The sequence below is a fragment of the Gekko japonicus genome, unplaced genomic scaffold (assembly GCF_001447785.1).
Source record: "Gekko japonicus isolate JY-2015 unplaced genomic scaffold, Gekko_japonicus_V1.1 scaffold21, whole genome shotgun sequence".
NCBI classification, from domain to species: domain Eukaryota; kingdom Metazoa; phylum Chordata; class Lepidosauria; order Squamata; family Gekkonidae; genus Gekko; species Gekko japonicus.
This window is the reverse complement of record NW_015173122.1, coordinates 636,690-664,480: the sequence shown is the minus strand read 5'-3', so window position 1 is coordinate 664,480 and position 27,791 is coordinate 636,690. Positions and strand designations below refer to the sequence as shown.

General features: G+C 45.0%; 1 protein-coding gene across 1 annotated transcript; it reads left to right on the top strand.

The window, feature by feature from the left end:
• Positions 1-611: 611 nt before the first annotated feature.
• Positions 612-27,791, top strand: INPP5K (inositol polyphosphate-5-phosphatase K). Its single transcript, XM_015421842.1, has 13 exons — positions 612-721; positions 2,306-2,413; positions 3,148-3,256; positions 8,176-8,292; positions 9,163-9,338; positions 11,268-11,379; positions 12,277-12,386; positions 12,594-12,620; positions 13,677-13,866; positions 14,576-14,713; positions 15,616-15,699; positions 15,787-15,891; positions 25,457-27,791. Exons 1-13 carry the CDS (start codon positions 612-614, stop codon positions 25,532-25,534), a joined length of 1,464 nt encoding a protein of 487 aa, XP_015277328.1. The 3' UTR covers positions 25,535-27,791.

Here is a 27,791-nt window from a genome sequence, read left to right as displayed (position 1 = left end):
TGTGTGGGGTGGGTGGGAGGGGGGACCCCGCGTCGCGTCGCGTCGTGCCGTCGCGTCCCGAACAAGCGCACGCAGCCCCAAGCGGCTCCCCGAAGCCCCAACCTTGCGGGGAGCGGAGATTTCGCTTTGCTCCGGTCGGGGTCCCCCACCTATCTGCGCCTGCGCCTTCATCCCCCCCTTGCAGCGCTGTCTGCGTCAGGTGGAGGGGGAGCCAGCGTCTCAGCCAATCCCGCGGCGCGCCTCATCGGCTTTTCTCTGGTTGGTTGGGGGGGGGTCACGTGAGCCGAGTCCCCGGCTGGCCGGAGAGACCTTCGCTGGCGGCGGCTCATTTTTCACGGCTCTGCCTCCGGCCCGGGGATGGAGCCAGAAGGGGGAGCTGCGACGGCTGGGCGGAAACGCCTGAGGTGAGGCGGCGGCGGCTTCCACATGCACGCTGCAGGGCTGGGTAGGGGAGCTCCCCGTGTGTCTGCGCCCGTCGATTGCGGAGGACAAGAGCGCCTCTGAGGGCGCGCAGAGGGCGGGGGGAACCAAGCCCTACGCCGGTGCCTCACTACCTCGCTAAGTGGTTGTGAGGTTGAAACGAGGGAGGCGGAGATCGCTTGGCCGTAGAGATGCTGCTCAGCCTCGCCGCCTGCCTGGGGCGCTCCCGGGCCGCTCTGGCGCGCCATTCGCCCTCTGCTTCTCACGACGACAGCCTCGTTGACAGGCCATTCGCTCTGCTGTATGGCAAAACGGGTGGCGGCAGCGGTGGGGCTGAGCCTCTTGCCCCCCACTGCTTGTCCACACTGGCGCTTCGAGCCCACCTCGCGAGATTGTTGTGTGAGGCTCAAGTGGAAGGAAGCAGGACCAGGCGTGCCAGTGATCCCAGTCATAAAAGCATGACTGACAATGGCTCATAAATACAAATGCCCACCTGGGAAGAAGGAAGGAAGCAGCCAAGATCTCAGCCATGCGGAGGGCAACTTTGCTTGATGGCCTCAGGTTGGAGAGGCTGCCCAGATACAGGGGTCCCTTTTTAGCAAGGGGAATAGTGATTGCCAGTGGATTGGTGGGGAGAGGGCTTCCTGTTGTGCCACCTGAGACCTGTACCCCTTCTTGCTGGGGCTTCAGAAACAGAGAGGGAGGCGTGCACGGCTGCACAGATGTTGCTTCCCATAGTTCTTTAGTTGCAATGTTGCTAAACCCCGCCAGGCTAACCCTGACTTAAGTAGACATGCCCTTATGTGAGGGTACTTGCCTGGCATATCTGCTTCCTAGCTGCTGCATTTAGTGGTGCTGAGCCTGAAGAATGACCCTTGGAAAGACTTCCTATTGGGGATGGGGAACACTCTGGAAACTTAAGTTGTGCATAATGGTGTGCTCCGTGTTTTCTCTGTGACAACGATAAAAACTGAGGCATGCTAAATGCCAGTAGTTGTTTGTAACAGGTGCTGTTGCACAGTTCCAAACACTAGTCAGAAACAGATTATCCAGTGCATGTGCCCGTCAGTTTATGAGTGGCCACTTTTCAAATATAAGTGTTTAGAGCTAGCAGAAGGGCTCTTGGCTGTCCTACTCTGGGAATGCATCCGAAAACCAGAGATTAAGCGGCTGCGGTATGCTAGTAGAAGCATGTGACTGGATTCAGTCAACAGCTTTTCTTAATTCTTGGGGCCTTAATGGCATTAAACCTTGGAGAATGCAGCACTTATCCTTGTGACGCAAGTTGAGGACTTGCGTTTAGCAACAAAAGGTGCATTTTCCTTGTTGGACCTTGCCTTTCAGCCAGGCCATAGTTTTAGCTCTTAATTTATGCTACTTAATTTTACATAAGGGAAAATTCACAAAAGACTCTTGTCTGAACATAACCAAGAACCTTTCTGGACACAGACTCCTCCGGGTTGGGGGGGGACGTGGTATCTTTGGACTCCAGAAAGGCAGTTTGGGACTTGCCATCCATCATGTTGCTTGGTGTGGAGGGCTACCAGATTTCCACTTCTGCCTAAACAACATGAGTAACGCTACCAGCAGGTACCTTCACCTGCAGCAGCAAATTACACAATTCTCTTGGCTTGTGTGGAGGATGTCAGTTCAGATGATGAGATCCAGGAGGAAGTCTTGGGCACAACAGATATGAAGCATTTCTGAGTTGTATGGGGGGAAACAGGAAAAGCCCCAAGACACTGGGCCATATTCCTTAGCTAGCTGCAGAACAGTTTTAGGGCAAGACTACAGATAAGGCCTGCAAACAAGGCAGGAGGAAGGTGGTTGCATCTGTGTTTGCGTTTTAGCATCGCTGTCTCTTGTTGTGTTTTGTCCTTGGAAGGTTGCACTTGGTAACCTGGAATGTGGGCACAGCTTCTCCTCCTCCTGATGTTACCTCATTACTTCAGCTCAATTTGCAAGGACTGGCAGTGGACATGTACATTGTTGGGTAAGTATTAGGGAATAAGACTCCGGGCTTCTGTCGCCAGTTTTTGGGGTGCCCAGGGAGCTCATCTGGTTGCACTTCCTGTGAAACTGAGAAAAGAGACTGCAGTTCACTGTGTGCATGAACACCTGCCCAAAGTACACCCTTCCACATTTTCCAGGCTTCTGTGCGAAGACCATGCTGCTTGAGGGGCAACTGAGGCATGGATGGAGGGGGCTTAGAAAGAAAGGAGCTGTCATTCATAATAGTGCTGAGTTAGCATGAGACAGTATTTCAGCCTCCAGCGCACACATTTTTGTCTTTAGCTCAGGAAGGATGACTCCAGAGCAAACTAATTTATGCAGTACCAAATCGCTCACTCACAACTTTAATGCCAGGAGCTCCCAAAGTAGAATTTTTGCACACAAATCTCCACAGCTTAGAGGGAACATTGGTGCTGGGCCCAGAAAGGTTATGGAGTTGTTTGTTATCTTAAGAGTACAGGAAATTCTGTGTGGGTTGTGCTAGATTTTAGTGTCGCTGAATTCTGCCATCTTGTGGTGATGTCACATATCATCCCTTTGTTATGTGGGGCTTGGTGTAGGTATCAGTTATGGGGCGGTCTGTTTAAGTTGGTAAACAGGTAGGAAAAAAATGTGTATGGCAGTTGCTGACGTGTCTAGGACTGCCTAGTAATGTTGGGTGGTCTTTATCCTTATGATATGCAAAGAATATGTGGGTAACCCTGGTGACTTCAGTTTACAGGAAGTGAATTCCAAGATTGTGAATTTCCTGTCTGACTTGGCTTTTGATGATCCCTGGAGTATTTTCTTTGAGACAATTCTCTCTCCTCTGAGCTACATCAAGGTAACCAAGTGGCTTTTCTATTGATAAGTTAAAACTTGCATTTTGTACTGAGACCATTCTTTTCTTCCTGGCTGGGGCAGGGGGCACCATGAGGTTGCCCACTGGCCAAGGCTGCCATGCCTCAGTGGGCTTTAAAAAAATCAATTAACATTTTTTCGAGAAATAACAATCAACACCATACATACAGTGTGTTCAAATAGAATAAAATACATACAATGCGTAAAACAAAACACAGAACAATGTACCAGGTCACTGGGTAAGTAAACAGCAATCAGTCTATCTGACCTATATTGAATTATAGCTGTGTAATCACTTAGTAAGACATAAAAACATATTCCAAGATCAACTACCAATTGACGAATTTCCCCTTGAGACAACAAGTATTCCGGTATAGCTAACCATATAGAGGAAAAATAGGACTGTCTAGAGGGCTTCAGAATGTTACCTAGATTATCTGTGAGCTTCACCACAGTGTATAATTTCCATAGTTTTTGATGCCACTGTGAGATTGTAGGTGGTTGTGATGACTTCCGGGCTAGGGCAATAATGTTTCTTGCTGTGTATATTAATAAAGACACCCTTTCTCTAAGTGAATATGAGCACATCAAGGATTTCCTCAGTGGGCTTTTTGAAATTATTAAAGTAGATAAGATTGGCAAGATTTTCTGGCAGGGCAGTTAATTTCTGCACAGAATTGTGCGGAGAGATGCTGAGCCCCCCCCCCCCCCCCCCCCGCCATACAGCAGCTAGGGTCCGGTTGAATGCGACACAGCACCAAGGGAGCCTCTCCTCATAGATCTCTGGACGTACGGCCAACAGGGGGCTTATTTATTTAACTTGTATCCTGCCCTACCCCAGGAATGGGCTCAGGGCAGCTCACAACATAATAAAAACAATAAAAACCAAGCTATAAAAACAGTTAAACAATTAAGTGACTAAAAGAGGATGGCATTAAACATGAGTAATCCAACACCTCCTGTGACATTTTAAGAGGCCTGGCGGAACGCTCTGCCGGAAGACCCATCCATGCCCTGCAGGAGTTGTTACCATTCCATAGGGCATGCAAGGCAGAGATGTTCCGCCGGGCCTTCAGTTGAGGACAGTGATGGGGGTGTCGTTTGGCATTCTTACACAAGTCCCCATTCCTCATAACCCCTCCCTCTAGTAAGGCTGGCGACCTGGAGTCCTTTCCGCCATCTTATATATGCTGCGTTTTTGTCATCTCATATCTGATGTTTTTATGTATTGGTATTTATTGGGCTGTTTTAACTTTGATCTGAGATTTGTGTATTATTTTGTTGTAAGCCACCCAGCGCCGTACTTGTAGGGAAGGGTGGACTAGCAAATGTAATTAATAAATAAAAAATAAATCATAAAAAATAATCAGATTTGTTATCTCACTCCAAATAAACTGGCACAAATGACACACACGATCCAAAATGTTGGAAGAACTGCGGTATCAAAGGCACCTACCTGCATTGCTGGGTAACCTGTCCCAAAATCCTACCTTTTTGGGAGAAGGTCCTATCACAAATTAAATCAATTGACAATATGGACATTACGCCCACTCCGGAAAATTTGTTTTTGAACAGTTGGGTAGCTCAGGACTCTGCTCCTTCAGTGGTGGAGAGGGTCTCTATACTGCTATTTGCAGCCAAGACAGTCATTGCCACCCACTGGAAAATGTCAATGACGCCCTCAATTTCCCAATGGCATAAGAAATTGTGGGATTTATACATCATGGCGAAACTCTCGGATAACTTTACGCGACTTGACAAAATTCCTGTTCCTTCCTCCCTTGTGGCTATTTCGTTTCCTGTACTAGAGTACCTACAACAATTTGATGATACCCCTAAGGAAATGGATGCTTTACACCTTTGGTAAAATTCAAACATACATTGATGCTTTTTATCCACAAACATCGTTCCTTGATTAGTTCTACAAAGTACTACTGGCAAGAGAGTTAAGGTATTGTTGTTAGAAAGTTAGAAACCTAAAATTCAAGGTTAAAAGTTCATGTAGTTTCCTATTTGCGATGTATTTACACTATCTGTTGCACTACTGCTCAATAACCGCAGCTTGTATGTTGAACAACCTGTTATCAAGATTCCAAAATCAATAAAAATGTATTGTAGAAAAAGAAAAAAGAAAAAATAATCAGATTGTGGGAGGTACCTAAAATATAGTGGCCCTGTGACAAGTTATTATAATACCGCGTGGAACCCATACCCCTGAATTGAGACTAACATTCCCAGGAGGCCACGGAATTGGGACTACCATCCCCAAGATACTATCGTGATTGAAGATCTTTTTGTAACATCTAGAGCACTTTATGTTGTTGTTTTAAATGTTGGTTTTATCTTGTTTTTACTGTTTTAACTACTGGCATATGTTACCCATCTGTGAGCCGCCCTGAGCCCACTTGCGGGGAGGGTGGGCTATAAATTTGAATAAATAAATAAATAAACAGTGTCTAGGAGGCATTGGGGGGGTACCAAAGGCAGGGGAGGCCGAGATGGTTTAATGTCCACCACCTCACCCTTATGCATTCTTCCTACATCAATAGAAACCTCAAGTTTTCCTGCCCATCTAATTTTTTCAAAACAATTCTATTTATTAATTTATTCTCTAATGTTTTAGAAATAGGCAACGCTGCAAATTTTTACTTACTTGTTTTCAGATAAACAATCTTAACTCTGCGGTGAGTCGCTGCCAGCAAGTAGCCTACCAGAACTTGGGGTGAGCCGACCTTGGCTCCATAAATGGCCATCGCTATGGCTGGTCACACCTGTCTCCTCATGTTAGGACTTTTATCAGTCTACACTGACCATGTTAAAGTTTAAGTTCCTCCTAATGGGAGGGACCATGGCTCAGTGGCAGAGCCTCTGCTTGGCATGCAGAAGGTCCCAGGTTCAGTCCCCAGAATCTCCAGCTAAAGGACTGAGCAGTCGGTGATATGAAGGACCTTTGCCTGAGACCCTGGAGAGCCGCTGTAGGCCTGAGTAGACAGTACTGGCCTTGATGGACTACGGCAGGGGTGGCTTAACATAAGAGCCACATAGAATAAATGTCAGATGTTTGAGAGCTGTGACATAAACAAATATTACATGTTTTAATGAAAAATATGCAAATTTGCTTTTAATTATAAATTGATAACTTTAGATAGGGAGGGAGGGAAGAAAGAGAGGGGGAAAGAAAGAAAGTGGAAAGAAAAATAGATGGGGGAGGGAGGGAGAGATGGAAAGAAAGCAACTTTGGTCGGGGACCCAGAACTGTTTGGTGATCCCAAGTCCCCTGGAGGTAAAGCTTGCTGCGACAAGGGCTAGATCTTTTTCAGTGGCGGCCCCTACCTGGTGGAATGAGCTCCCGGAGGAGATCAGGGCCCTGCGGGACCTTATGCAGTTCCGCAGGGCCTGCAAGACGGAGCTCTTCCGCCAGGCTTTCACGTAGGGGCCTCCGCTGCCACCACCACCAATGGTGGCAATAACATCGAGATCGGGAATGGCCCTTGATGGCCCAGCCATAAACAGGGGACTGGCACGAACGATCTACTGGACAGTGGTACCCCAATGGGGCTGTTGGAAGAGACCATCATAACCACTCTAGACCATCTTGATACTGAAAGCACTTTATTGTTGTTAGTAGTGTTGTTGCTTATGATTTTATTGTTTTATTGGATTTTATGTATGGGCTTTCGCCCCTTGTAAGCCACCCTGAGCTCGCTTGCGGGGAGGGCGGGGTAAAAATACCTAAATAAATAAAATAAATAAATAAACTTTAATGTTAACTGTGTCCTCCAGGCCCCCCCCCCTTGCTGGCTAGCCTGGCTTGGAGAAGGGATTTAAATAGACAAATGCCTTCTCCAAGCCGGCTGGTGGGGGGGTGGCTTTGAGAATGCATTTAAAGTTCAAGTTGCTTTCTATGTCTGCACTGGCTGGGGAAAGGAAGACCAATTGGGGAGGCATGCCTCGGCCCTTTGTTTACCCAGCCACTGTAGCAGGAGCCGCACAATATGTGTGAAAGAGCCACATGTGGCTCTTGAGCCACAGTTTGGCCACCCCTGGACTACAATCTGACTCAGTAGAAGGCAGCTTCATCAGTTAACATGGTATGAAGCAGGTGAATGGTCAATTTGAGACAGTCCCCAAAGCAACCAGCTAATCTCATACTGTATGCAATGCATAAATGCAGATGCTGATATCCAAATAAATCCACATTCAGACGAAATGTTTTGATATTTCACATTTGTTTCTTGTTAACAGCAACTCTTTCTTTTGACTACAAGGTCTAACATTAGTTCAGGCCATGTTTCAATATGTGGTGCAGCTAATTCTTTCAATTTCTGAAAAATTATTCATTTAGCTATTACAGCAGGTCACAAGCAGTGGTCCCTCTAAGATGAGTTAGTGTGAGCTAGCTCACAGTTTTTTAACCTCTGACTCACACATTTTGTCTTAGCTCATAAAGAATGGCCCCAGAGGAAGCTAATTTACGCAGTAGCCAAATCGCTCGCTCACAACTTTAATGCCAGTAGCTCACAAAGTAGAATTTTTGCTCACAAGACTCCACAGCTTAGAGAGAGCATTAGTCACAAGCTTCGGCGAGTAGATAAAATGGGTACCACTCCTTAGAGAGGGTGGGCACATCAAACCCCACCCCCCGTGGGGAAGGTGTTAGCCGGCGAACGGAAGGTTCGGCTCGCAAGATCGAGAGCCTAGAAGGCTTCCAGGAACATCAGCACTTTTACTTGTGCACAGAATTTAGACTGTCCTAAACCATTTTTATCCTGTTTTAGGCATAGGAGGCCCACAAGGCTTGTAGCCCAATGTGCAGAGTTACCGGGCCTGCCTTTTGCCTTGAGCTTCTGTCCTGTTCCAGGTTGGCTTCTCTGTTGTTTTATTTTATTTTTATTTTTGCAGGTTTCTTCCATCCGAATGCAGGGTCTCCTCCTCCTGATCTTTGCAAAGCACGCCCACGTCCCCTTCATACGGAACATTCAAAGCCAGTTCACTCGCACGGGCATGTATGGATATTGGGTGAGCTGTCTTGAGTACTGTGGGAGTTTTACACCTCCAGGTTTTTGCTTTTTTATTTGGGATGTTTAAGTTGGCTGCTTGTGTGTATGTCTGCCAGGCGAATGCCAAGATCCAGAACTTGCTGATCTGTTTTGAAAATGTATTGCCTGTCTCAAGGGATCTGCTGAAGTGTAGTTTCTAAAACCGTGAGAGATGCATTTGTAAATCGTACAGACTTTCATCTGTGTGGCAGTGCAGGATTGTAACGAAAAGCTCTACTGATATGTCTTCATATCATCCGGATGGAGGTCTTTAAACAGTAAAGCTATGAGTAGCCACTTTTGAAACTTTATATACATCACTGACAGAGTCAAGATTGGAAGTGTAAAACACTACAGACAACATAAATTGAAGTCTGAAAAAGATATTGTTCGAAACGGACTACAAAAGCCCGAGAAAGTTCGTCCTTGTACTTCTTTCTTGAGGACTTCGGTCTTTTTGATTTATTTGATATACCTGAAAAATTAAAAAATAGTACTGTTACTTGAAAACCTGACGAACGTATACAGCAATATTTCTTTTTCTTGTGCTATGTAAATTGCTGGATCCGGTGTAATTTTTGTATCATTATTGGGCCCAAGTGCTTGCAAGTCTGCTTCTCAGTGTGTTGTGTTGTGTGTGTGTATGTGTGTGTGTGATGTGCTGTCAAGTCACTGACTAATGGTGTGGCCCTATGAATTAATGACCTACAAAGATACCAGTTCTGTTAATTTGCAAAAACATTCAACTGCACCCTTGAAACAGTGTCAAACTGCTGTTGAGACTGATAATTGTGTTTTACAAAGTCAAAATTGGACATTGCAGTTAAACCAGGTCTCTAATGTCTTCCAGGGAAACAAGGGGGCAGTCTCCATTCGTATGTCTCTCTACGGGCACATGGTCTGCTTTGTGAACTGCCATTTGCCAGCCCACATGGAGAATGCGGAGCAACGGCTGGACGACTTTGAACACATTCTGGAAATGCAGCAGTTTGAAGGCGAAAAGGTCCCTGGTGTCTTGGATCATGAGTGAGTGGTTGCTACATTTCGCCAGGGTGTTCTAGGGAAACTGGCTACAGCATCTGGCCAGTTTTCAGGATTACATTACAGTAATTAATCCAAGAAGCAAATTGTCCCTTCTAGTAACAGAAGGGTATGCCTGAGCTTTAAAAAAAATTGCAATACCGTCAATGTATACCAGGAATGTCCAACTTCGAACAGGTAGTGATCTATTTTTTCCGGCCAAATGTGCTGGTGATCTACTACCATGAAAATAAAGTATAAACACTGGCTGAATCTGGTCCAAAACTGTCACTGTCCCAAAGTATTAAAGATCAACAGGAACTGAAGACCTCTGAATGATGCCAAAACCACACGTGCAGTTCTAAAAGTAAAAATAAGAATTCCTCATATTGGCACCAATAAATACCACCAAACAATCATCAAAAAACCCCAAACACCTGTTCAGCAAACCAGGAGACCAAGTGGGGCTGGTGATCTACCTCTGACCCCTCCACGATCTACTGATAGATCATGATCTACCTGTTGGACATACCTGTTCTAGAGAAAATGGAGGAGAGAAGAATTATGTTAAGTCCATTGGGTTACCACTGGGGAGAAAGGTATCGATGAAGATGACATTGAACTATATCATATACATAGTAAAACGGGATAAAAATTATAGTTAAACAAATATATCATTGAAAATATTGTATACTTCTTCTGTTTAAGCAGAGCTTATCAGTACTTTCATTGTTTATGCAGGAATGATCAACATATCTGACAAGTGTTTCCAGGGCGTGGATCAAAAAAATCCACACAGTGGGGCCATGTACAGATGAGTTTTTCTTCCCTAAAACTTGGGATAAACCCCATGCTTGCAGGAAAAAAACCCCTAAAGTATTTTTAAAGGATAGTTCTGAAAAAACACACCATGTAATAGAAGCAACATCTGTAGCTTTAAGAAACGAATAGCTGCCAAAATCTCTCAAGACTCTGTTGTGAGGTCTCAGTGGACATTTTGGTGTTCTCTCTGCAACCTCAGTAGTATTGCCAAGGTCTCCATGCCTTTGTTACTGTCAGTCAAATGGGGGAGAGACAGAGGCTGGGAGGGAAGGAAGGAAATAGGAAAAGGAGAAAGATGGAGATAGAGCTGAGAGAGCAAAAAAATGTATGTAGGTGAGTAAGAGAGAAGAAAAAGAGAGGGATTGGTAGGGAAGCTAAAGACCAGGGAGAGGGGTTGATAAAGGTAGGTTGGGAGTGCGAATGGTGGAGAAGAAAGCAGGGAAGGGTGGACCCTGTGGCTGCAAGAGGAAGGAAATAGTTGGGGATACAATTGGGGGAGGGAAATAAGGTCCCCTGCTTGCCATTATGTAATGCTGTAGATTGTTTTGCATAAATACCTTCGTAGTCTACCTTCTGAGCAAATAAAATTTTGTTTTAAACAGCACATCACTCATTATATTTTTTTTTAAAAAATGCATAGCTTTTTCAGGGCTCCCCAAAACGTCTAATTTTTCCATTGGAAAAATAGAAAAAAGTCCTCGTGGGGGGGGGAATCTTTGTGAATTGCCCCCCCCATCACTGTTCTTGACCTGCGAGGGGCAGAATGCATGAATATAGATCTTCAGTTCCTCTATGAAGAACCTTCTTGTGATTGGGACAGGAGGGCATGTGCCTCTGTCCGTGTAGAGAGCTTCCATTTTCTCCTCCCCCTGAGTGGTTAGCCTGATTGCTTAGTTAAATGTGCCGTTATTGATGCTGGGTGCCGCTTCCCGTGATTGTTTCAGGTATTGAACAAAACAGTGCAATTCAAAGCAGTGCTGCTGATCAGGAACTTGAGCATTAAGAAGATCTGCAGTTTTTGTCTCTAAATTCCGCCCCCTCCCTCATTCATAACTCTGCCATGTCAGCTATCCAATTTTTCCAGTTTCTTTCAATCTCCTCCCAACCCTGCAGCGTTCTTTTCTGGTTTGGTGATTTAAACTTCCGGATCGAAGACTATGGGTTGCATTTCATCCGAGAGTCAATAAACAACAACAGATTCAGCCTCCTGTGGGAAAAAGATCAGGTACTGCCTCTTTAAGTTCTCCCGGTTCTCGTGCAGATGCCAAGCATATCTCACCCTGTTCTTCCCTCTGTCTTGCCTCTTCTGGCTTCTCCCGGCAGGAGATGCTCCATTGCTTGTTGTAAATCTGGGCAGGTCTACATCAATGCTCCCTCTAAGCTATGGAGTCCTGTGAGCAAAAATTCTACTTTGTGAGCCCCTGGCATTAAAGTTGTGATCGAGCGATTTGGCTACTTGCATAAATTAGTTTGCTCTGGAGCCATCCTTCCTAAGCTGAGACAAAAATGTGTGAGCCAGAGGCTCAAAGACTGTGAGCTAGCTCACACTAACTCAGCTTAGAGGGAACACTGGTCTACATACCATAAGAGAACATAAGAGCATAAGAGATGCCAATGTTGGATCAGGCCAAAGGCCCGTCCAGTCCAACACTCTGTATCACACAGTGGCCAGAAATACCAGTGCCATCAGGAGGTCCACCAGTGGGGCCAGGACATTAGAAGCCCTCCCACTGTTGACCCCCCCAAGCACCAAGATGACAGAGCATCACTTGCCCCAGAGTCCCTATCTATACCTTGTGGCTGATAGCCACTGATGGACCTCTGTTCCATATGCTTATCTAATTCCCTTTTGAAGCCGTCCATGCTTGTAGCCACTTTACGTGACTTTATGGCAGTTTTTTCATACACTTACATTGCTCTGCCGGGTGTCACCTTATTATCGATCCATATCTATTTGGGATTCCTGCCTGGGAGAGTGTTTGGACCTGTCTGGCCTGTTCCTCTTTGCTGCTGTTATGTGTCTTCTTCCCTCCCGCCACGACAACAGAAAGAGGCCAGTAACCTGTAATTTGCTCCAGCTGGGCAGTTGGCATTCCTAAACAACCTTTTCTTGTTTATTCAGCTAAATATGGCCAAGAAGAAAGAGGCCTTTCTTCAGGAATTCAGAGAGGGGCCTCTACAGTTCAAACCCACCTACAAGTTTGACCTCTACTCCAATGAGTATGACACCAGGTAAATGCTTGTGGGGCATCCCCCATTGTGGAATCTGGCTCATGGATCTTTGAGGCTAAAGCAGTAGGCCATGTGGCCCAAGAAGAAAGGGCCCTGTGGGGAAAACCGGGGCAGGGCTGGCCTCCTCAAGACGAACAGCGCCAAGTGAGTCCCAAATGGAGGACGAAATGTAGACAGTTTGTGTTAATATTGGGTTTGTATTTCCAGGGCGCAGAAGATGCTGTTTTGGTTTAAGTAAGGAGCTCTCCTGTGATTCTCTTCCAAACCTGGAACTGTAGCCTGCTAGACTATCTCTGGCTTCTGAGATGATTCTACTACTCTTTTCTCTGCCGCTAGAAACCTAACCTCATTGTAGCAAGTTGGCGTGACTGTTCTGACAGCAAAAGAGCCACTCACTCTTTATGTGCAGTGGGGAGTAAACCCCCACCATCACCCAGGAGACACACCATGAAATTGGTGCCTTAGGACACCTGTCCTTTGCAGTGCAGTTTGTTCAGAGGTATTTCCCATACTTCTGATGTGGCACTTTTGCATTTCCACTGGGCCTCCTGGGTGGGCAGGATGAGATAGGAGGGCTGCCCGACGCTTCCGGAGGGCACCGTCTGCCTCTCTGCCGGATGCTGTGGAGTCAGCTGGGCTCTGCTTGCCTTGGACCAAGTGGCATTAAAGTTTGGTTGCTTGGTAAAGAACTTTAATCCTGTCAAGCCCTTCAGGTGGGGAGGGAGTGAGGATGTCGACTCTTCAGGAGATAAGAATTCAGTGGGCGGTTCTCCTTGCATACTTTCCTGACAGCTTTTTGGATGTGGTCCAGGATGGTGTCTGGGGACCAATCGTTTGCTTCTCTCTCTCCAAAGCGCTCCACAGAGAACCATTCTCTTGATGTTCCTGATGACGAGCACGGTGTCCAAAACTGGGGAGGGGGGAAATATCCAAGGTGTACTATCCTAATTGTGGGCAACCCTCCCCCAAGCACTTGGTGAACGTGGCCTTTTGTGTACCGATGACACTCCCATAGCAACTTCCCAAGTAGCCTGCCGTGGGTGGAAAAGCTGTTTTCCCCTCTAGTTGCTCCGATGATTAATGTTGATTCACAGTTGATGGAAAGAACCCTTCTCTGTTCCTCCCTTAGAGATCTGCTTTGTACGTGTAACACAAATGTGGCTTCCTGTAACTGCTTTGTCACTGCAGTGCCTTTCGTCCTCTGTCGCTTTTGCTGCGCCTGATAGGAGACATGGGTAAGAAACCGGTCCATTCTTGCTGCCTCCCCTTTGCTCTTTTTTTTTTTTGTAGTGGGAAGAAACGGAAGCCCGCTTGGACAGATCGGATTTTGTGGAGGGTGAAGAGCCTTCTGCCCTATGCTTCGGAAGCAGGGGAGGTGCCGGAAAAGCAGCCCATTTCCATGTCTATGCACAGCTATGCCAGCCATATGAGCTACAGCATCAGCGATCACAAGCCCGTGACGGGGACCTTTGGGCTGGAGGTAGGTGGGGTGGGGTTGAGGTTTGTCCCCCTCAGGCTGTGAATATTGACTTGCCTTTCTAGGCCAGAGGAGGGGCGAATAGGCTAAGGGGTCCTCTTTCCAGGCATGGTTTCTGGCCTGTTTGGTGTAGTGGTTAAGTGCGCGGACTCTAATCTGGGAGAACCGGGTTTGATTCCCCACTCCTCCACTTGCACCTGGCTGGATGGGCTTGGGCAAGCCATAGTTCTGATAAGAGCTGTCCTTGAAAAAGAGCAGCTTCTGTCAGAGCTCTCTCAGCCCCACCTCCCTCACAGGATGTCTGTTGTGGGGAGGGGAAGGGGAAGGAGTCTGTGAGCCGCTCTGAGACACCTTTGGGTAGTGAAGGGCGGGGTATAAATCCAATCTCTTCTTCTTCTTCTTCTGTAAAGCCATCTCTTCAAGTTACAGGGAGAAGGCTTATTCCCTTAAGTCCACTCTTCACATCAAATGGGTTCCGTCCTGCCTTTTGTTACAGCCTGTTGCCTGTGTGGGTGGCTTGCAGGCCATAATGGAATTGGAGAGCTGTTTCTCAGTCCCTTCTTAGCATTAAGGATCACTGGGTTGCCTTTTCCTTCTTGCCAGCAGCAGCACCCAGGGAACTGTTACTCAGCAGCAGAGAGTTCTGGGCGTGGGTATAGTCCTGGGCAGTGCTGCCACCGGAGGCTCCTGGCTTTTTCCTTGCCCTCTCTAGCTGAAGCCGCTGGTATCCATCCCGTTGGTCACCCTGCACCCCGTGGGTGACTGGAGCACGGAACAGGATGCAATTGTCAGCTACTCGGCCCTTTCTGAATTTCAGCACAGTGCCTGGGACTGGATCGGCCTGTACAAGGTAACCTCGCGCTGGAAGTAGCACTGTAGCATTCATGCGATTGGGGCTTCTGGAATCGGCGGCTGCAGAGAAGTCAGTTCAGGAGTTCCCAGCCTTTTTGAGGCTGTGGGCCTCTTCCGGACTCTGGCACGGTGGTGGGGGCAAGCACAAAATGGCTCTTGCAATAGGTGAAAAACACACACACACCCAAGAGGAAATCCAAGTGCAGGGAAGAAGAGGGGTAACTTACAAAATGCACTGGGAAAGAGGAGTGAGAGAATAAAACCATGTTCTGCTTAGGGTTTGTTTGTTTTTTGGGCACAAACGCAAAGCGCCATGGACTGCCTCGGTGTGTGTCAAAAGCTGGAAAGCCAAGGGGCAGGGGGGGAGACCTGTGACCAGTGTTCCCTCTAAGCTGAGTTGGTGTGAGCTAGCTCACAGTTTTTTAGCCTCTGGCTCACACACTTTTGTCTTAGCTCAGGAAGGAGGGCTCCAGAGCAAGTTAATTTATGCCGTAGCCAGATCACTCACTCACAACTTTAATGCCAGTAGCTCACAAAGTAGAATTTTTGCTCACAGGACTCCACACCTTAGAGGGAACATTGCCTGTGACTGTAACAAAATGAGGCACACAGAGAGAATTGGTACATGTAAGTCATAGACAAAATTCCTGTTTCCAAAGAGATTCACCGGTATAGTGAGGAGAGGTTTGGCCTGGATTTCAGTTCTGCCACTGTGATGTAGAGGACAGGGACTAGGATCAAGGAGATCTCTGTAACGGGGGGGATAACAGTGATCTTGTCCGTACCCTTTGCCACCTTTGAGTGGGGAAACAGGCCCACTCGCTCTGCTGTCCCCACAGGAAAAGCCTTCCACTTCACAAGAAGCTCACCTCCACTTTTTTAAAAAAACCTCCCTTGCAGGTGACCTTCAGGCATGCGAACGACTACGTGGTCTATGCCTGGGTGCAGGACAATGAGATTTCCTCCGGGGAGGATGCTAAGCAGGTGAGGGGGAAACAGCCAGGAGGGTCAGTTGTTGGCTTCTTCTTTTCTGACGTTGTAGTCAACCAGCCCCCTGCCTTTTCTTCCTAGGTTTATCTCAGCACCGAAGGGCTCCCCACAGAAGGAGGGCAATTTCTCCTGGGGTATTACAGCCACACAATGCAGTCCCTCGTTGGCCTTAGCCAGCACTTCCAGGTAAGACTTTGTAGTTCCTTGAGTGGGCAGGAACTTTCCTCTGCATTTGAACACTCCAGGGCTTATTCCAGAGCTGTGTCTTCAGTTCTTTCCTAGCAGTGGTGGTGGTGGCAGAAAGTGCCGTGAAGTCACAGCTGACTTAACGGTGACACCCTCATGGGGTTTTCAAGGCTAGGGATGGACAGAGGTGGTTGCCATTGCCTGCCTCTGTGTGGTGACCCTGGGCTCCCTTGATGGTCTCCCACCCAAATACTGATCACCCTGCTTAGCTTCCAGGATCTGGTGAGATCGGGTTAGCCTGGGCTGTCTTTCCTAGTAGGAGCAATTAAATTGGATTCCGGAGCCAAGGCACCCCCTTGCCCCCAGCTGCAGTCTTGCCCCGTTTTTTTTAATTTTTGAGCTACACAGAATTGGTTCCAAGAACCCTTTTGCTTATCATTGGGTGGGTTTTTGTAGTGCTTGAAAAAGTCCCTTTGGCTTTACTTATTTATTTACTGCTGCTGGGGGGCTGAAGAGTTCACAACAAAACGGACAGCCACAAGTAGACGAAATGAAGTCACAACAGTGCTGTAAATTGGCCAAGAGCCCACAGAGAAAGGAAGCTTTACAGCTGTTCGTTCTACATCCTTACGAGGGTGTAAATTTCCTGGCCACCCCAGGTAAAGGCAGAACTGAGGAGCTGCCTCCACAAAGGTAAGGTACTTGGGTAAGAGTGGCTCCTTCTCAGGAGATTTCAATAAAATTAAGAAAGGGTTTTTAACAGAGGGGGGGGGGGGGGAGGCTTGGACGGTCAAGTCCAGCACCTGCAAATGGCCCCTGCCTGGTGGAATGAGCTCCTGAGTGAGATCAGGGCCCTGCGGGATTTATTATAATTCTGCAGGGCCTGCAAGGTGGAGCTCTTCCACTGGGCTTTCGGTTGAGGCAGCGGGCGTGTCCCCCCCCCCTTTGGGTTGGCCCCATTTACAGCTTGGGTCGGCCCCTATTTTATAGCCTGAGATCCCAAATTGTACAGATCTCTGGGAAACTTATTCCCAGTACTATCAAACACTGAGGCATCTGGCTTTTTATAAGAGTTGTATGTTTTACCTGTTTCAACGTTGTTTTAATTGTGTTGTATTTATTTTGTTGTATTATATTTACATTGTAGGAACCTGCCCTGAGCCCATTGGGGAGGGCGGGATACAAATCCTAAATTAATAATAATAATAATATGCCGAGGCAGGACGTGCTATACAGGCTGAGAATGACCTCACTCCTAGCCCCGGACGGATGTGTAGCTGTATTTTGCTGAAGCTGCTTCTGTCTGGCAGCTCTTAGAAAGGAGGATATCACTAGGCATTTAGGCAACACACTCAGAATTCAAAGGGCTTCACATACATTACCTTGGAATCCTTATACGCTGGACCTTGATCCTTGACATTTAGGCCAGTACATTAGTTTGCTTTGCTCGGGGAATTTGTCTCCCGCCTTCCTTCCATAGATGAAACACTGGTCGGCTTACAGAAGTGAATCTACCAGTTTGGTGTGAAAGCCAGTTTGGCGTCGTGGTTAAGTGCGCAGACTCTAATCTGGGAGAACCGGGTTTGATGCCCCACTCCTCCGCCTGCACCTGCTGGATGACCTTGGGCAAGCCATAGTTCTGATAAGAGCTGTCCTTGAAAAAGAGCAGTTTCTGTCAGTCTCAGCCCCACCTACCTCACAGGGTGTCTGTTGTGGGGAGGGGAAGGAAAAGGAGTTTGCAAGCCACTCTGAGACTCCTCTGGGTAGTGAAGGGCGGGGTATAAATCCAATCTCCTCCTCCTCCTCCTCCTCCTCTTCTTCTTCTTCTTGAAAAAGAGCCATTTCTGTTAGAGCTCTCTCAGCCCCAGCTGCCTCACAAGGTGTCTGTTGTGGGGAGGGGAAGGAAAAGGAGTTTGTGAGCTGCTCTGAGACTTCTTTGGGTAGTGAAGGGCCATGGGGTATAAATCCAATCTCTTCTTCTTCTCCCCCCCCCCCCCACCTGGGGGTATAAATCCAATCTCTTCTTTTTCCCCCCCCCCCCCCCAACTGCTTTTTTATGCTTGGGGCAGCATGTCTGATCTTTTTTCTCTGTTCTTTTTTCTGCTTTGGGGTCGGTTCTGCTGAGAGGGAGTGACCGGCTGACGGTCGCTAGAAAGCTTCATGGCTGAATCCGGCCCTTCAAGCATTGCTCCACACTGGCTCTTCTTTAATTAGAAGACATAACTGACAGAACTAAAAAGACTCAAGTCAGAAAAGAAGCCAGCATAACATCAATACAAGGAGCAATTAAGAAAGCAGACAGGGGGGGCTTCCGGTCTGGCTAAGATGGAGGACTGAAGCGTTTCGCGATCGTGCGAAGCGAGCGACGGCCACTTTTGACAGTTTGGGCAATACACAGCCCAACGCATCACTCCCCAGCGAGGGGGGGGGACAAGCAGGCAGCAGCGCCCTAGAGGGAGTGTGAGGTTGGCGTAATCCAGCTTCGGAAGAAGCTGAATTGGGCTTTGACCTCCTCCCACGAAGAAGGCAAGTGCCAAGCAACTCTATAGTGGCCGATCGAGCCGGATTACCGGCATAAATTCTTCGTCAGCCGACCTCTTTGAAGAAGGACAACAACTGTGAGTTAAAAGAAACAATGCGAAACCCGTTTTGAACGTGCTAGATAACAAAAACGTGCCGCTTACCTGAACTGAGTTTGGAGTCAATTTGAATTAAGCGGTTGAGCGGAAAATGAATAGTAAATCCCAGAAATCCGATTCCGGAGAGAAAAAAGTTGATTGAAGCCTTTAAAAACTGTAAAAACGCTTATTGTTTAACATTCCTGTGGTGAAGATGGAGCCGTGTGCGCAACTGTAAAATCGAAACTCACGAACAATAGCGTGGGAAGAGCAGGCTGGTGTCACAAAGAAAGAGGTCCGTGTGAAACATCCAGGAAGTTGAATTCCTAGACGGGCATTAGCGAAAGGAAGACAGTGGAACTTTTAAAGGTGCCGGACCGGAAGTGAGTTGTATGCGGAAGGAAGGGCCTGCAAAGTATCAATTTGACCTACTCTACATGAAATTACCATAGAGAAGTTGCGCCCGACATTTTGAGGAGGACTTCAACTAAATTTGCTTTTTTAATATATTTCTAAGGGTCTTTGGAAAGCGTAAACAGAGAGGCATGGAGGACTAAATCTTATCATCTAGAAGAGTGCTTTATTTTGCGAATCTGTGAATTGGAAAGAAATCGCCAAGACGGAGACCAGGAGAGGCAAGAAAAGAGCCGACTCAGACCCAGAACTTAAACCGGTTGTGAGACCTAGGATTGGATCTACTTCAACCCCCAAAATGTCAAGAGAAAGAGAGAAAAAAGAGATGCAAGCCTCCATGGAAGCAATGGAGAAGAGAATGACAGAGGCAATACAAGCCATGGGGGAGCAGATAGAAAAAACATTGGGGGACCAACTGGAGAAGCAAACTCAGATTCATCTGAAACATCTAGAAGAAGTCCAAGAGAAGAACATAACAGCATTGAAGGAATTGGTTACTACAGAAATAACTTCAATCAAGCAAGAAATGGAAGGAGTTAAGAAGGATGTTCAAGCAAATGCAACCAAGACTACAGAGACAGAGGAGAAGATACAAAAAATAGAAGAGAAACAAGATTCTTTGACTCAACAAATTACAAGATCAGAGACAATGATGGAGTTCAGAAGGATGCAGACTCATCTGAGATTCAGAGGCATTAAGGAAACAGAGAATGAGAACTTAAAAGAAAAAATGATGGAAGTGATAACGGCTTTTCTGGGCGAGGAGGAAGGGTCAATGGACTCAGACTTTGATTTGATTTATAGAGTGAACTCCAGAATTGCAGAAAAGAAGAATTTACCAAGGGATGTAATTGTACAATTTGTAACAAGATCAATAACAGAGGAGATATTCAAGAAGCAATTCAACGTCCCTTTTGTAATAGAGGGAAACAAAATTATGGTGATGAGAGAACTCCCAAGAACAATACTGCAAGACAGGAAAAGGTATAAATCCTTGGCGGACAAACTCAGAGCTTTGAGCATCAGATATAGATGGGAGATTCCACAAGGTTTATCCTTTACGTATCAAGGTGGGAGGATTCAGATCAGATCGATGATGGACTTTTATAAATTTAAGGCGGACAATGCGGACGTCTTTGGAGAACTTTAAAATAAAACGCATAATGGAGTACAAATTGTTGTCATGGAATGTTAATGGATTAAATTCACCAAACAAGAGGAAAAGAATCAATCATTGGATACAGAAACAGAAATGCAACGTGATATGCTTGCAAGAAACACATATTAGAAAACAGGATATAAAATATTTAAAGAATGCTTTATTTGGAATTGAATTTTGTTCTGCGGCCTCAAACAAGAAAAAAGGAGTTGTGACATATGTGAAGAAGGAGTTACAACCTACAGAAATTTTTAAGGACATAGATGGCAGATACGTGGGTGTGGAATTAATGATTCAGCAGAAAAAAACATTGTTGATCAACGTGTACGCACCCAATGGAGCAAAGGAAAAATTTTTTAAGGATATAACTGACCAATTACAACAATTGACTTATGAGCAAGTTATTATGGCCGGAGACTTTAATGGGACAATAGATCGTCTAGACAGAAAACCACAAAAGGACAACGAATTCAGCGGAAAATTGCCAAAGAATTTTTTTGAATTAGTTAAGCAAGAAAAATTAGAAGATGTTTGGAGGAAATGGAACCCGATGCAGAAAGACTTTACTTTTTATTCCAATAGACATTGCTCTTTTTCCAGAATTGATATGATTTGGATGTCTGAAGAATTATCAATGAAAACACATAAGACTGAAATTTTGCCAAGATGTAATTCAGATCACAATCCGGTGGTATGGAGTTCCACAGAAAGGAAAAAACCCTTTCTGTGGAGGATTAATGAAGACTTGTTGGATAAGAAAACGGTAATTGAGATGTTAAAGGAAGAAACGAAACAATTCTTTCAACAAAATTTAAATAAAGAAACACCGATACAGATTGTATGGGATGCTTATAAAGCGGTGATGAGAGGAATTCTCATCTCGCAAAACGTGAAGCAAAAAAAGGAAAAACTTCAAAAACAAACAGAAGTGTTAGAAAAAATTGCTCAGAAAGAAAAGGAATTAAAAAAGAAGCCTGGAAAAAAGCAAATTATTAAAGAATTAAAGTTGCTGAAGGAACAACTGAATGAGACTTGGAATCAGGAAATGTATTGGAATTTAAAGAAGTTACAACAGAAATCTTTTGAAGGGGCGAACAAACCGGGAAAATACTTAGCTTGGCAACTTAAGGCTAGAAGAGAGAGAAGAATGATAACCAAAATAATAGAAGATGGAAAAGAGTTCGTTGATCCTAATGGAATAAAGAGATGTTTCTTCAAGTATTATGCTAAACTATTCCAAACAACTAGAGTTGATCTTGAGAAGATTAAAACATATTTAAAGGAGATTCCACTACCAAAAATAAGTAAGGAATACAAAGATTTATTAAATGGTCCAATTCAAAAAGAAGAAGTGATGAAGGCAATAGAAGAGACAAAGTTGGGGAAGGCGCCTGGGCCGGACGGATTTACAGCGAAATTCTACAAAAAGATGAAAGAAGAAATTTCCCCGGTCCTGGAAGCTTTAACCAACGAAATAAGAGAAAACAAAAAGGTGCCGGACTCATGGAAAGAAGCAATTATTTCTTTGATTCCAAAGGAAGGACAAGATTCAACAAATGTAAAGAACTACAGGCCAATATCTCTTTTGAACAACGATTATAAAATCTTTGCAAAAATTATTGCAGAAAGGGTGAAAAACTATTTACAAACGGTAATTTCTGAAGATCAAGCGGGCTTTTTACCCAAAAGGCAGATTAGAGACAATGTAAGAATAGTAATGGACGCAATTGAATATTATGAAAAGCACCCAGAAAAAGAAGTAGCTTTTCTGTTTGTTGATGCAGAAAAAGCTTTTGACAATCTTAATTGGAATTTTATGCACCAGATGATGGAAAAGATTGAAGCGGGACAACATTTTAGAAATTGTATTGAAGCTATCTATTCTGAACAAAGAGCTAAAATAAATGTGAATAAAGAACTGACAGATAACTTCAAAGTACAGAAAGGAACAAGGCAAGGTTGTCCGTTATCACCGTTATTATTTATCTGGGTATTGGAAATACTTTTACAAAAAATACAGTACGATCAAGAAATAAAGGGCTTGACACATAAAGGACACCAATACAAATATCGAGCATTTGCAGACGATGTAATGTTTATGGTGGAAAACCCAACAGAAAAATTGACATTGCTTTTTCAAAAAATAAAGGAGTTTGGAGAATTGGCCGGCTTTTACGTAAATAAGAATAAAACAAAACTTATATGTAAAAACATGATCAAACAAAAACAAGTGGAACTACAAGAACTGGTACAATGTGAAGTAGTTAAAAAAACAAAATACCTTGGAATTGAATTAACGGCAAAAAATATAGACCTATATAAGAATAATTATGAGAAATTATGGACTAAGCTGACTCAAGATTTTAAGAAATGGGATAAAATGAACTTATCACTGATGGGAAGAATATCAGTTATAAAAATGAATGTCCTACCACGTTTGATGTTCCTGTTCCAAACAATACCAATTCTGCATAAAACGGATTTGTTGGCCAAGTGGCAACAAGAGTTGTCAAAATTTGTTTGGGCAGGCAAGAAACCAAGGATCAAAATGAAAATACTTTGTGATGCCAAAGAAAGAGGAGGTCTACAAATGCCAAATCTTAGACTATATTATGAAGCGGTTTGTCTAACATGGATGGATCAATGGGTGAAGCTTGAAAATGACAGATTGTTGGGGTTGGAAGGGCATGATTGTAGATTTGGCTGGCATGCATATTTATGGTATGACAAGATAAAAATGGACAGTTTTTTTAAACTTCACTTGGTGAGAAAAGCTTTGTATATGGTATGGACAAGATATAAGAAGTACCAGAGTGACTTAAGACCATTGTGGATTGTACCAGTAGAAGTGTTGATATCTTACTCAAGACAGCGAGGTAGAGACTGGTTGCCATATAGAGATTTAATTAAAAAAGAGGGAACAGAGTGGGTAATGAAAAAGCAGAATGAAATTGAATATGAATATGAGTGGTTGAAATATATGCAGATTTATGATCTTTTTAGATCTGACAAAAAAAACTATGGTTTTAGAGAGGAAAAAAATGAAATTGAAAAGGTATGGGAGAGTGGAGGAGGAAAAAATATTTCTAAAATGTATAAGGTGTTGTTAAAATGGTATACTGAAGATGAAACTGTTAAAGAACAAATGTTAAAATGGGCTATTAATATGAATAAGGAAGTGGATATGGAAACTTGGGAATATTTGTGGAAAAACTCTATTAAGATCTCGACATGTACTAATGTTAAAGAAAATTGTTATAAGATGATGTATAGGTGGTACATGACACCTAAGAAGATTGCAAATATGAATCAAAATATGTCAAACAAATGTTGGAAATGTAAGAGGCATGAGGGCTCATTTTATCATATGTGGTGGACTTGTGAGAAAGCTGTAGACTTTTGGACAAAAGTCCACAATGAAATGCAAAAAATACTGAAATGTTCTTTTAAAAAAGCACCGGAAATTCTGCTTTTGGGACTCAAAATGGAAGAAGTCAATACGACTAAAAAAACTTTACTCTGGTACCTGATAGTGACAGCGAGAATGATTTATGCTCAGTTTTGGAAGATAGAAAAGGTACCAGAGGTTGAAGAATGGATACAAAAAGTTCTGTTCATGGCACAAATGGATAAGATTACAAAAAAACTGAATAACAAAGAAGACGATGAGTTTTTTGGAGAATGGAATGATTTTAAAATTTATCTGGAAAAGAACTGGGATGTGAAACAAAACTTAATATGTTTAGATCAATATTAAGTCAAACGATGTTATCTTTAGATTGTAATGATGAAAAACTGATATTGTTGATGATATGAAGTAATTTGGAGCAGGGGTGGAAGCATTGTGGGAAGCCATTGGAGGGAGGGGAGGAACTGGGAATGGGGTAGACAATTGATAGAATGAAATGTTTTATATGTTGTATTCCTGAGAAAATAAAATTTGTTTACCAAAAAAAAGAAAAAAGAAAAAAAGAAAGCAGACAGGGAAACTGGTAATGGCTTATAAACCCAGCAGTGCAGGTTACTCAAAACAATCAGGGAAGACATGCCAAAGAGAAGAAGGTTATCTGAACACCTTTCCAGAAGAGTGAAGGCCTCCTTGCAGATGGGGGAGCTCAGGCAGATGGAAGCGTTGCCTCGCCCAACGCCAGATGGAAACAGTGCCTTGTATAAAGCCAGAGGGGTGTTTGTGGTAAGAGGTGAATTTGAACAAAGATCTACTCAATATGTTGTCGAAGGCTTTCACGGCCGGAGTTCATTAGCTGTTGTAGATTTTCCGGGTTGTGTGGCCGTGGTCTTGGCATTGCAGGGCCTGACGTTTCGCCAGTAGCTGTGACCGGCATCCTCAGAGGTATAGCACAGAAAGACGGAGTACCATCGTCTTTCTATCGTTGCTCAATAGAGAGCATTTTAACATACTGTGTCTGTGCCTGGTTTGCCAGTTGTACGGCTGTGGATAGGAAAGCACTCCAGAGAGTTATCATCACAGCCCAGAAGATTATTGGCTGTCCTCTCCCATTCATGGAGGAATTGTATAGTTCTCGATGCTTGAAAAAAGCAAAGAACATTTTGCAGGACTTGTCACACCCTGAACACTCCCTGTTTGAACTGCTGCCTTCGGGTAGAAGATATAGGACAATTAAAACAAGGACAAACAGATTAAAAAACAGTTTTTATTCGAGAGCTATTATTGCTTTAAATGCTGTATGAATTGGAATTTGGGTGACATTGGTGGTTTAAGTTGCAATGTGAACCTTAAGGGAGTTATGGGATGGTTGTGAATGGTTGTGTGAGTGTATATGAGTATGGTTGTAGATCACCGAATGATTGCATCTTAATTTCGTTGTACTATGTACAATGACAATAAAGTATATTATTATTACTCTCTGTGTATACCTCTGAGGATGCCAGTCACAGCGAAACGTCAGGTCCTACAACCCGGAAAATCTACAACGGCTAAAGATCTACTCAGATCACATCTCAGCCTCTGAGCCATGAAGCCTCTCCTGCTAGTGCCCAGCTCAGGTGCCTGTTGACTTTGTGAAGGGATGGCTTCTGACCCTAAGTTTATCTCCAAGTCCTGGACGGTCAGCTTGAGGAGTTATCTGTTCCACCCGTTTGCTGCTGCTGCTCCAGTGAGTTGGTGGCGCTTGGCATCGGCCCTGCATGCCGCCTCCCCTCTCCTTGCCTTTCTTATTGACTGTTCTTGGCAGTTGAAGGGTAGCTGGCACCATGAGCTGGAATGTGTCTTGTCAGCATTTAAAAAACAAAACAAAACTTATTTGCAAAACTTACACACGCTTCCTTTCTGCCCTCATCAGGGGCCATCAAAGCGGCAGACGTTGTCCTCTACAAAGTTGTCTCTTCCTTTCAGATTCAGCCAAGCAGAATGCTGGCGGAGAAGGACCTGGCGTGGGACGGAGAAGCGCTGCGATGTGGGGCCGCCGAATGAGTTCTGAAACGCACACGTGCACCCGCGACACAGGGCTGAGGGGCTCCAGGACTCTTCGTGGAGGAAGTGACGGAATATGCGGAGGGGCCTCCTCATGAGTTAGGGCAGTTGGGAGCATCGTTTCTTGGGTCACTTCAGTCACTGTTGCAGGTGGGTCCTCATGCCCTGCACAGATACTAGAAAATCAACGGCTGGAAAACCCTGACTATCCAGTGGACTACTGGCATCCACCCCCCTTCCAGTGGCTAGCCGGGGGACAAGAGCCGGCTGCTTGTCCCTTTTTCCAGAGGCCACTGTTAGGACTAAGACGGTTCACTGAGATCTGGTTAGTCCAGCAGTGCTTCAGAACGTAGCTCATACTATGCGAGAGAGGTGTTTAGAATGTAATGGGAAGCTGAAATACATTATTTTTTTTAGCTGGAGAGAAAACACAGCTGGGATGTACTGGTTGGGAGGAGCAAGTGATCATGAGACCGCAGATGGGAGGAGGCGAACCTGTGGCTTGCGTGGCAGTTTTCTTGTGGCTTTTTCTGTCATCTTCTCTCTGCCTCACATGCCCATCGCTTTAGTTATCTCACAGGTTTTAATGCTTGAAATAGTGAAAGCAGATGTACACAATAGACAGACCTTTACTTTGCATTGCTTTGCTTTTGAGATTCCTTGATGGTCTGTTTTATTGTTAGTTTATTGTTATTGGTCTGTAACAGGCCCCAGCCACCTTACTGGATTCTCTTCAAGTTCCATCCCTGTAGGATGAACTCTAGGTTGGAGATCTCCCCCCCCCCCTGCCCCTTTCCAGGAGATGTGCAAGAACCAGAAGGCTGTAGGTTTCAACTTGATAGCCGCTGCTCTGAGTCAATCCCTAGTCTGGACCAGTACCTCCACCTTTGCAGATGTTTGCTTCTGGGAGAATCTGCCATACAGCAGCTAGTGGAGTGACGTGAGTTCTTTCGCCACAGCTTTCTGTGGATTCTGGTTCTAGATAGTATTGACGGCACTGAAGGTCTTTGCTGATGGTGGGAGACCTAGCTGACACCATCACACTGAAATCTTTGCATTGCCCCTAGAACAGGCGAGGCGCTCCATCCCTCATGTGCATCAGTCACCCGGTCCCAGTCGTACAGGCCGCTTTTACAAAGGGCCGAAGCTGAAAGACAGTGCGGCATGTGTATGTTTGACTACTCTTCCTGCCAACCCCTGTGCAGACTTCCCCCACTTTGCAGAGACTCCGTGTTGCCTGTACGAATTTGCCGCCTATAGTTCTCTTGTTCTGAAGTCACTCTAGAAGGGTGAGATGGTGGAAGAGGGCGTCAGGTGTAGCGGCCCTTGGCTGCGATCAAAGCATTTGTGTAGCGAGAAGGGGACCCAAATGAAGGACATTTGGGAGAAGAACCGAGGTAGTTGCTTGACCACGGCCTGCATTAAGCTCTCGGGATGAGAGGCATTCACTGTCTCTCTGCCTTCATGGCATTACCTGTGCTTGCAGTTATTTTAGTCTCGATATCCTTGTCGTGTCACAACAGGACTCTCCCTGGCCTCTGATGCAGGGCGGGGCCTTTCCTTATTTCTTTCTCATCCCAGCTGGTGCTTCTGGGAGGTCAGGATCGTCTCTCTGCAGTTGTAAACTTGGAAGGCTTTTAAACAGGGACAGTTTCTAACATGGCTGATAAGCGGTGGTTATCAGCTTAGCTCCAGTCACTGTGAAAGGATTTTAAAGTAGCGGTTACCCAATCTGAATGTAAATAGCTTCTTTTGAATGTCTGCTGTCTGTAGGGAAGGGCGTCTGGCTGGCTGGCACCAACCGAGCATCTTTGCTTTCTCGTATCATGACCCTGAGCTTTGGCATCGTGGTGGAGACAGCAAGTTTTTTGGAGGCAAACTGTACATTAAATTGGAATATATTGATAAAGGATTTATGTAGGTCACTTTCTAACTCCTGGGCATTTCTTTGGGGAAAGTCTTGAGGTATGGCAATAAACAATCCCGAGCAATTGCTAAGGGCTGTACATTTTCCTCCAGGAGTTTTTAAATCGCCTTTTTGACCTTGTCTGTTATTGCTGCTTAGTGGAATTTTATTTCCTTGCTGCTTTTCAAGTGCTTTTACTTTGCTTCACTGCATCTCTTAGCCCAGCATGACTTTTAGGTTAAGCCCTGAAATTATGTCTTGATATTTTGAAACGCAGCTCTTGAGCAGAGATGGGGAAAGGGATTCAGCTAAGAGTTGTTTGGCAGGAATTCTACAACCATGTTGTTTTCA

What these genes read in the sequence shown, in the direction of transcription:
- INPP5K (XM_015421842.1), top strand. Translation starts at nt 612, where the DNA reads ATGCTGCTCAGCCTCGCCGCCTGCCTGGGGCGCTCCCGGGCCGCTCTG. An exon ending in TCCAATGAGTATGACACCAG is followed by an intron (nt 12,387 to 12,593) that starts GTAAATGCTTGT and finishes TTGTATTTCCAG; the next exon opens with GGCGCAGAAGATGCTGTTTT. An exon ending in CCGGGGAGGATGCTAAGCAG is followed by an intron (nt 15,700 to 15,786) that starts GTGAGGGGGAAA and finishes TTTTCTTCCTAG; the next exon opens with GTTTATCTCAGCACCGAAGG.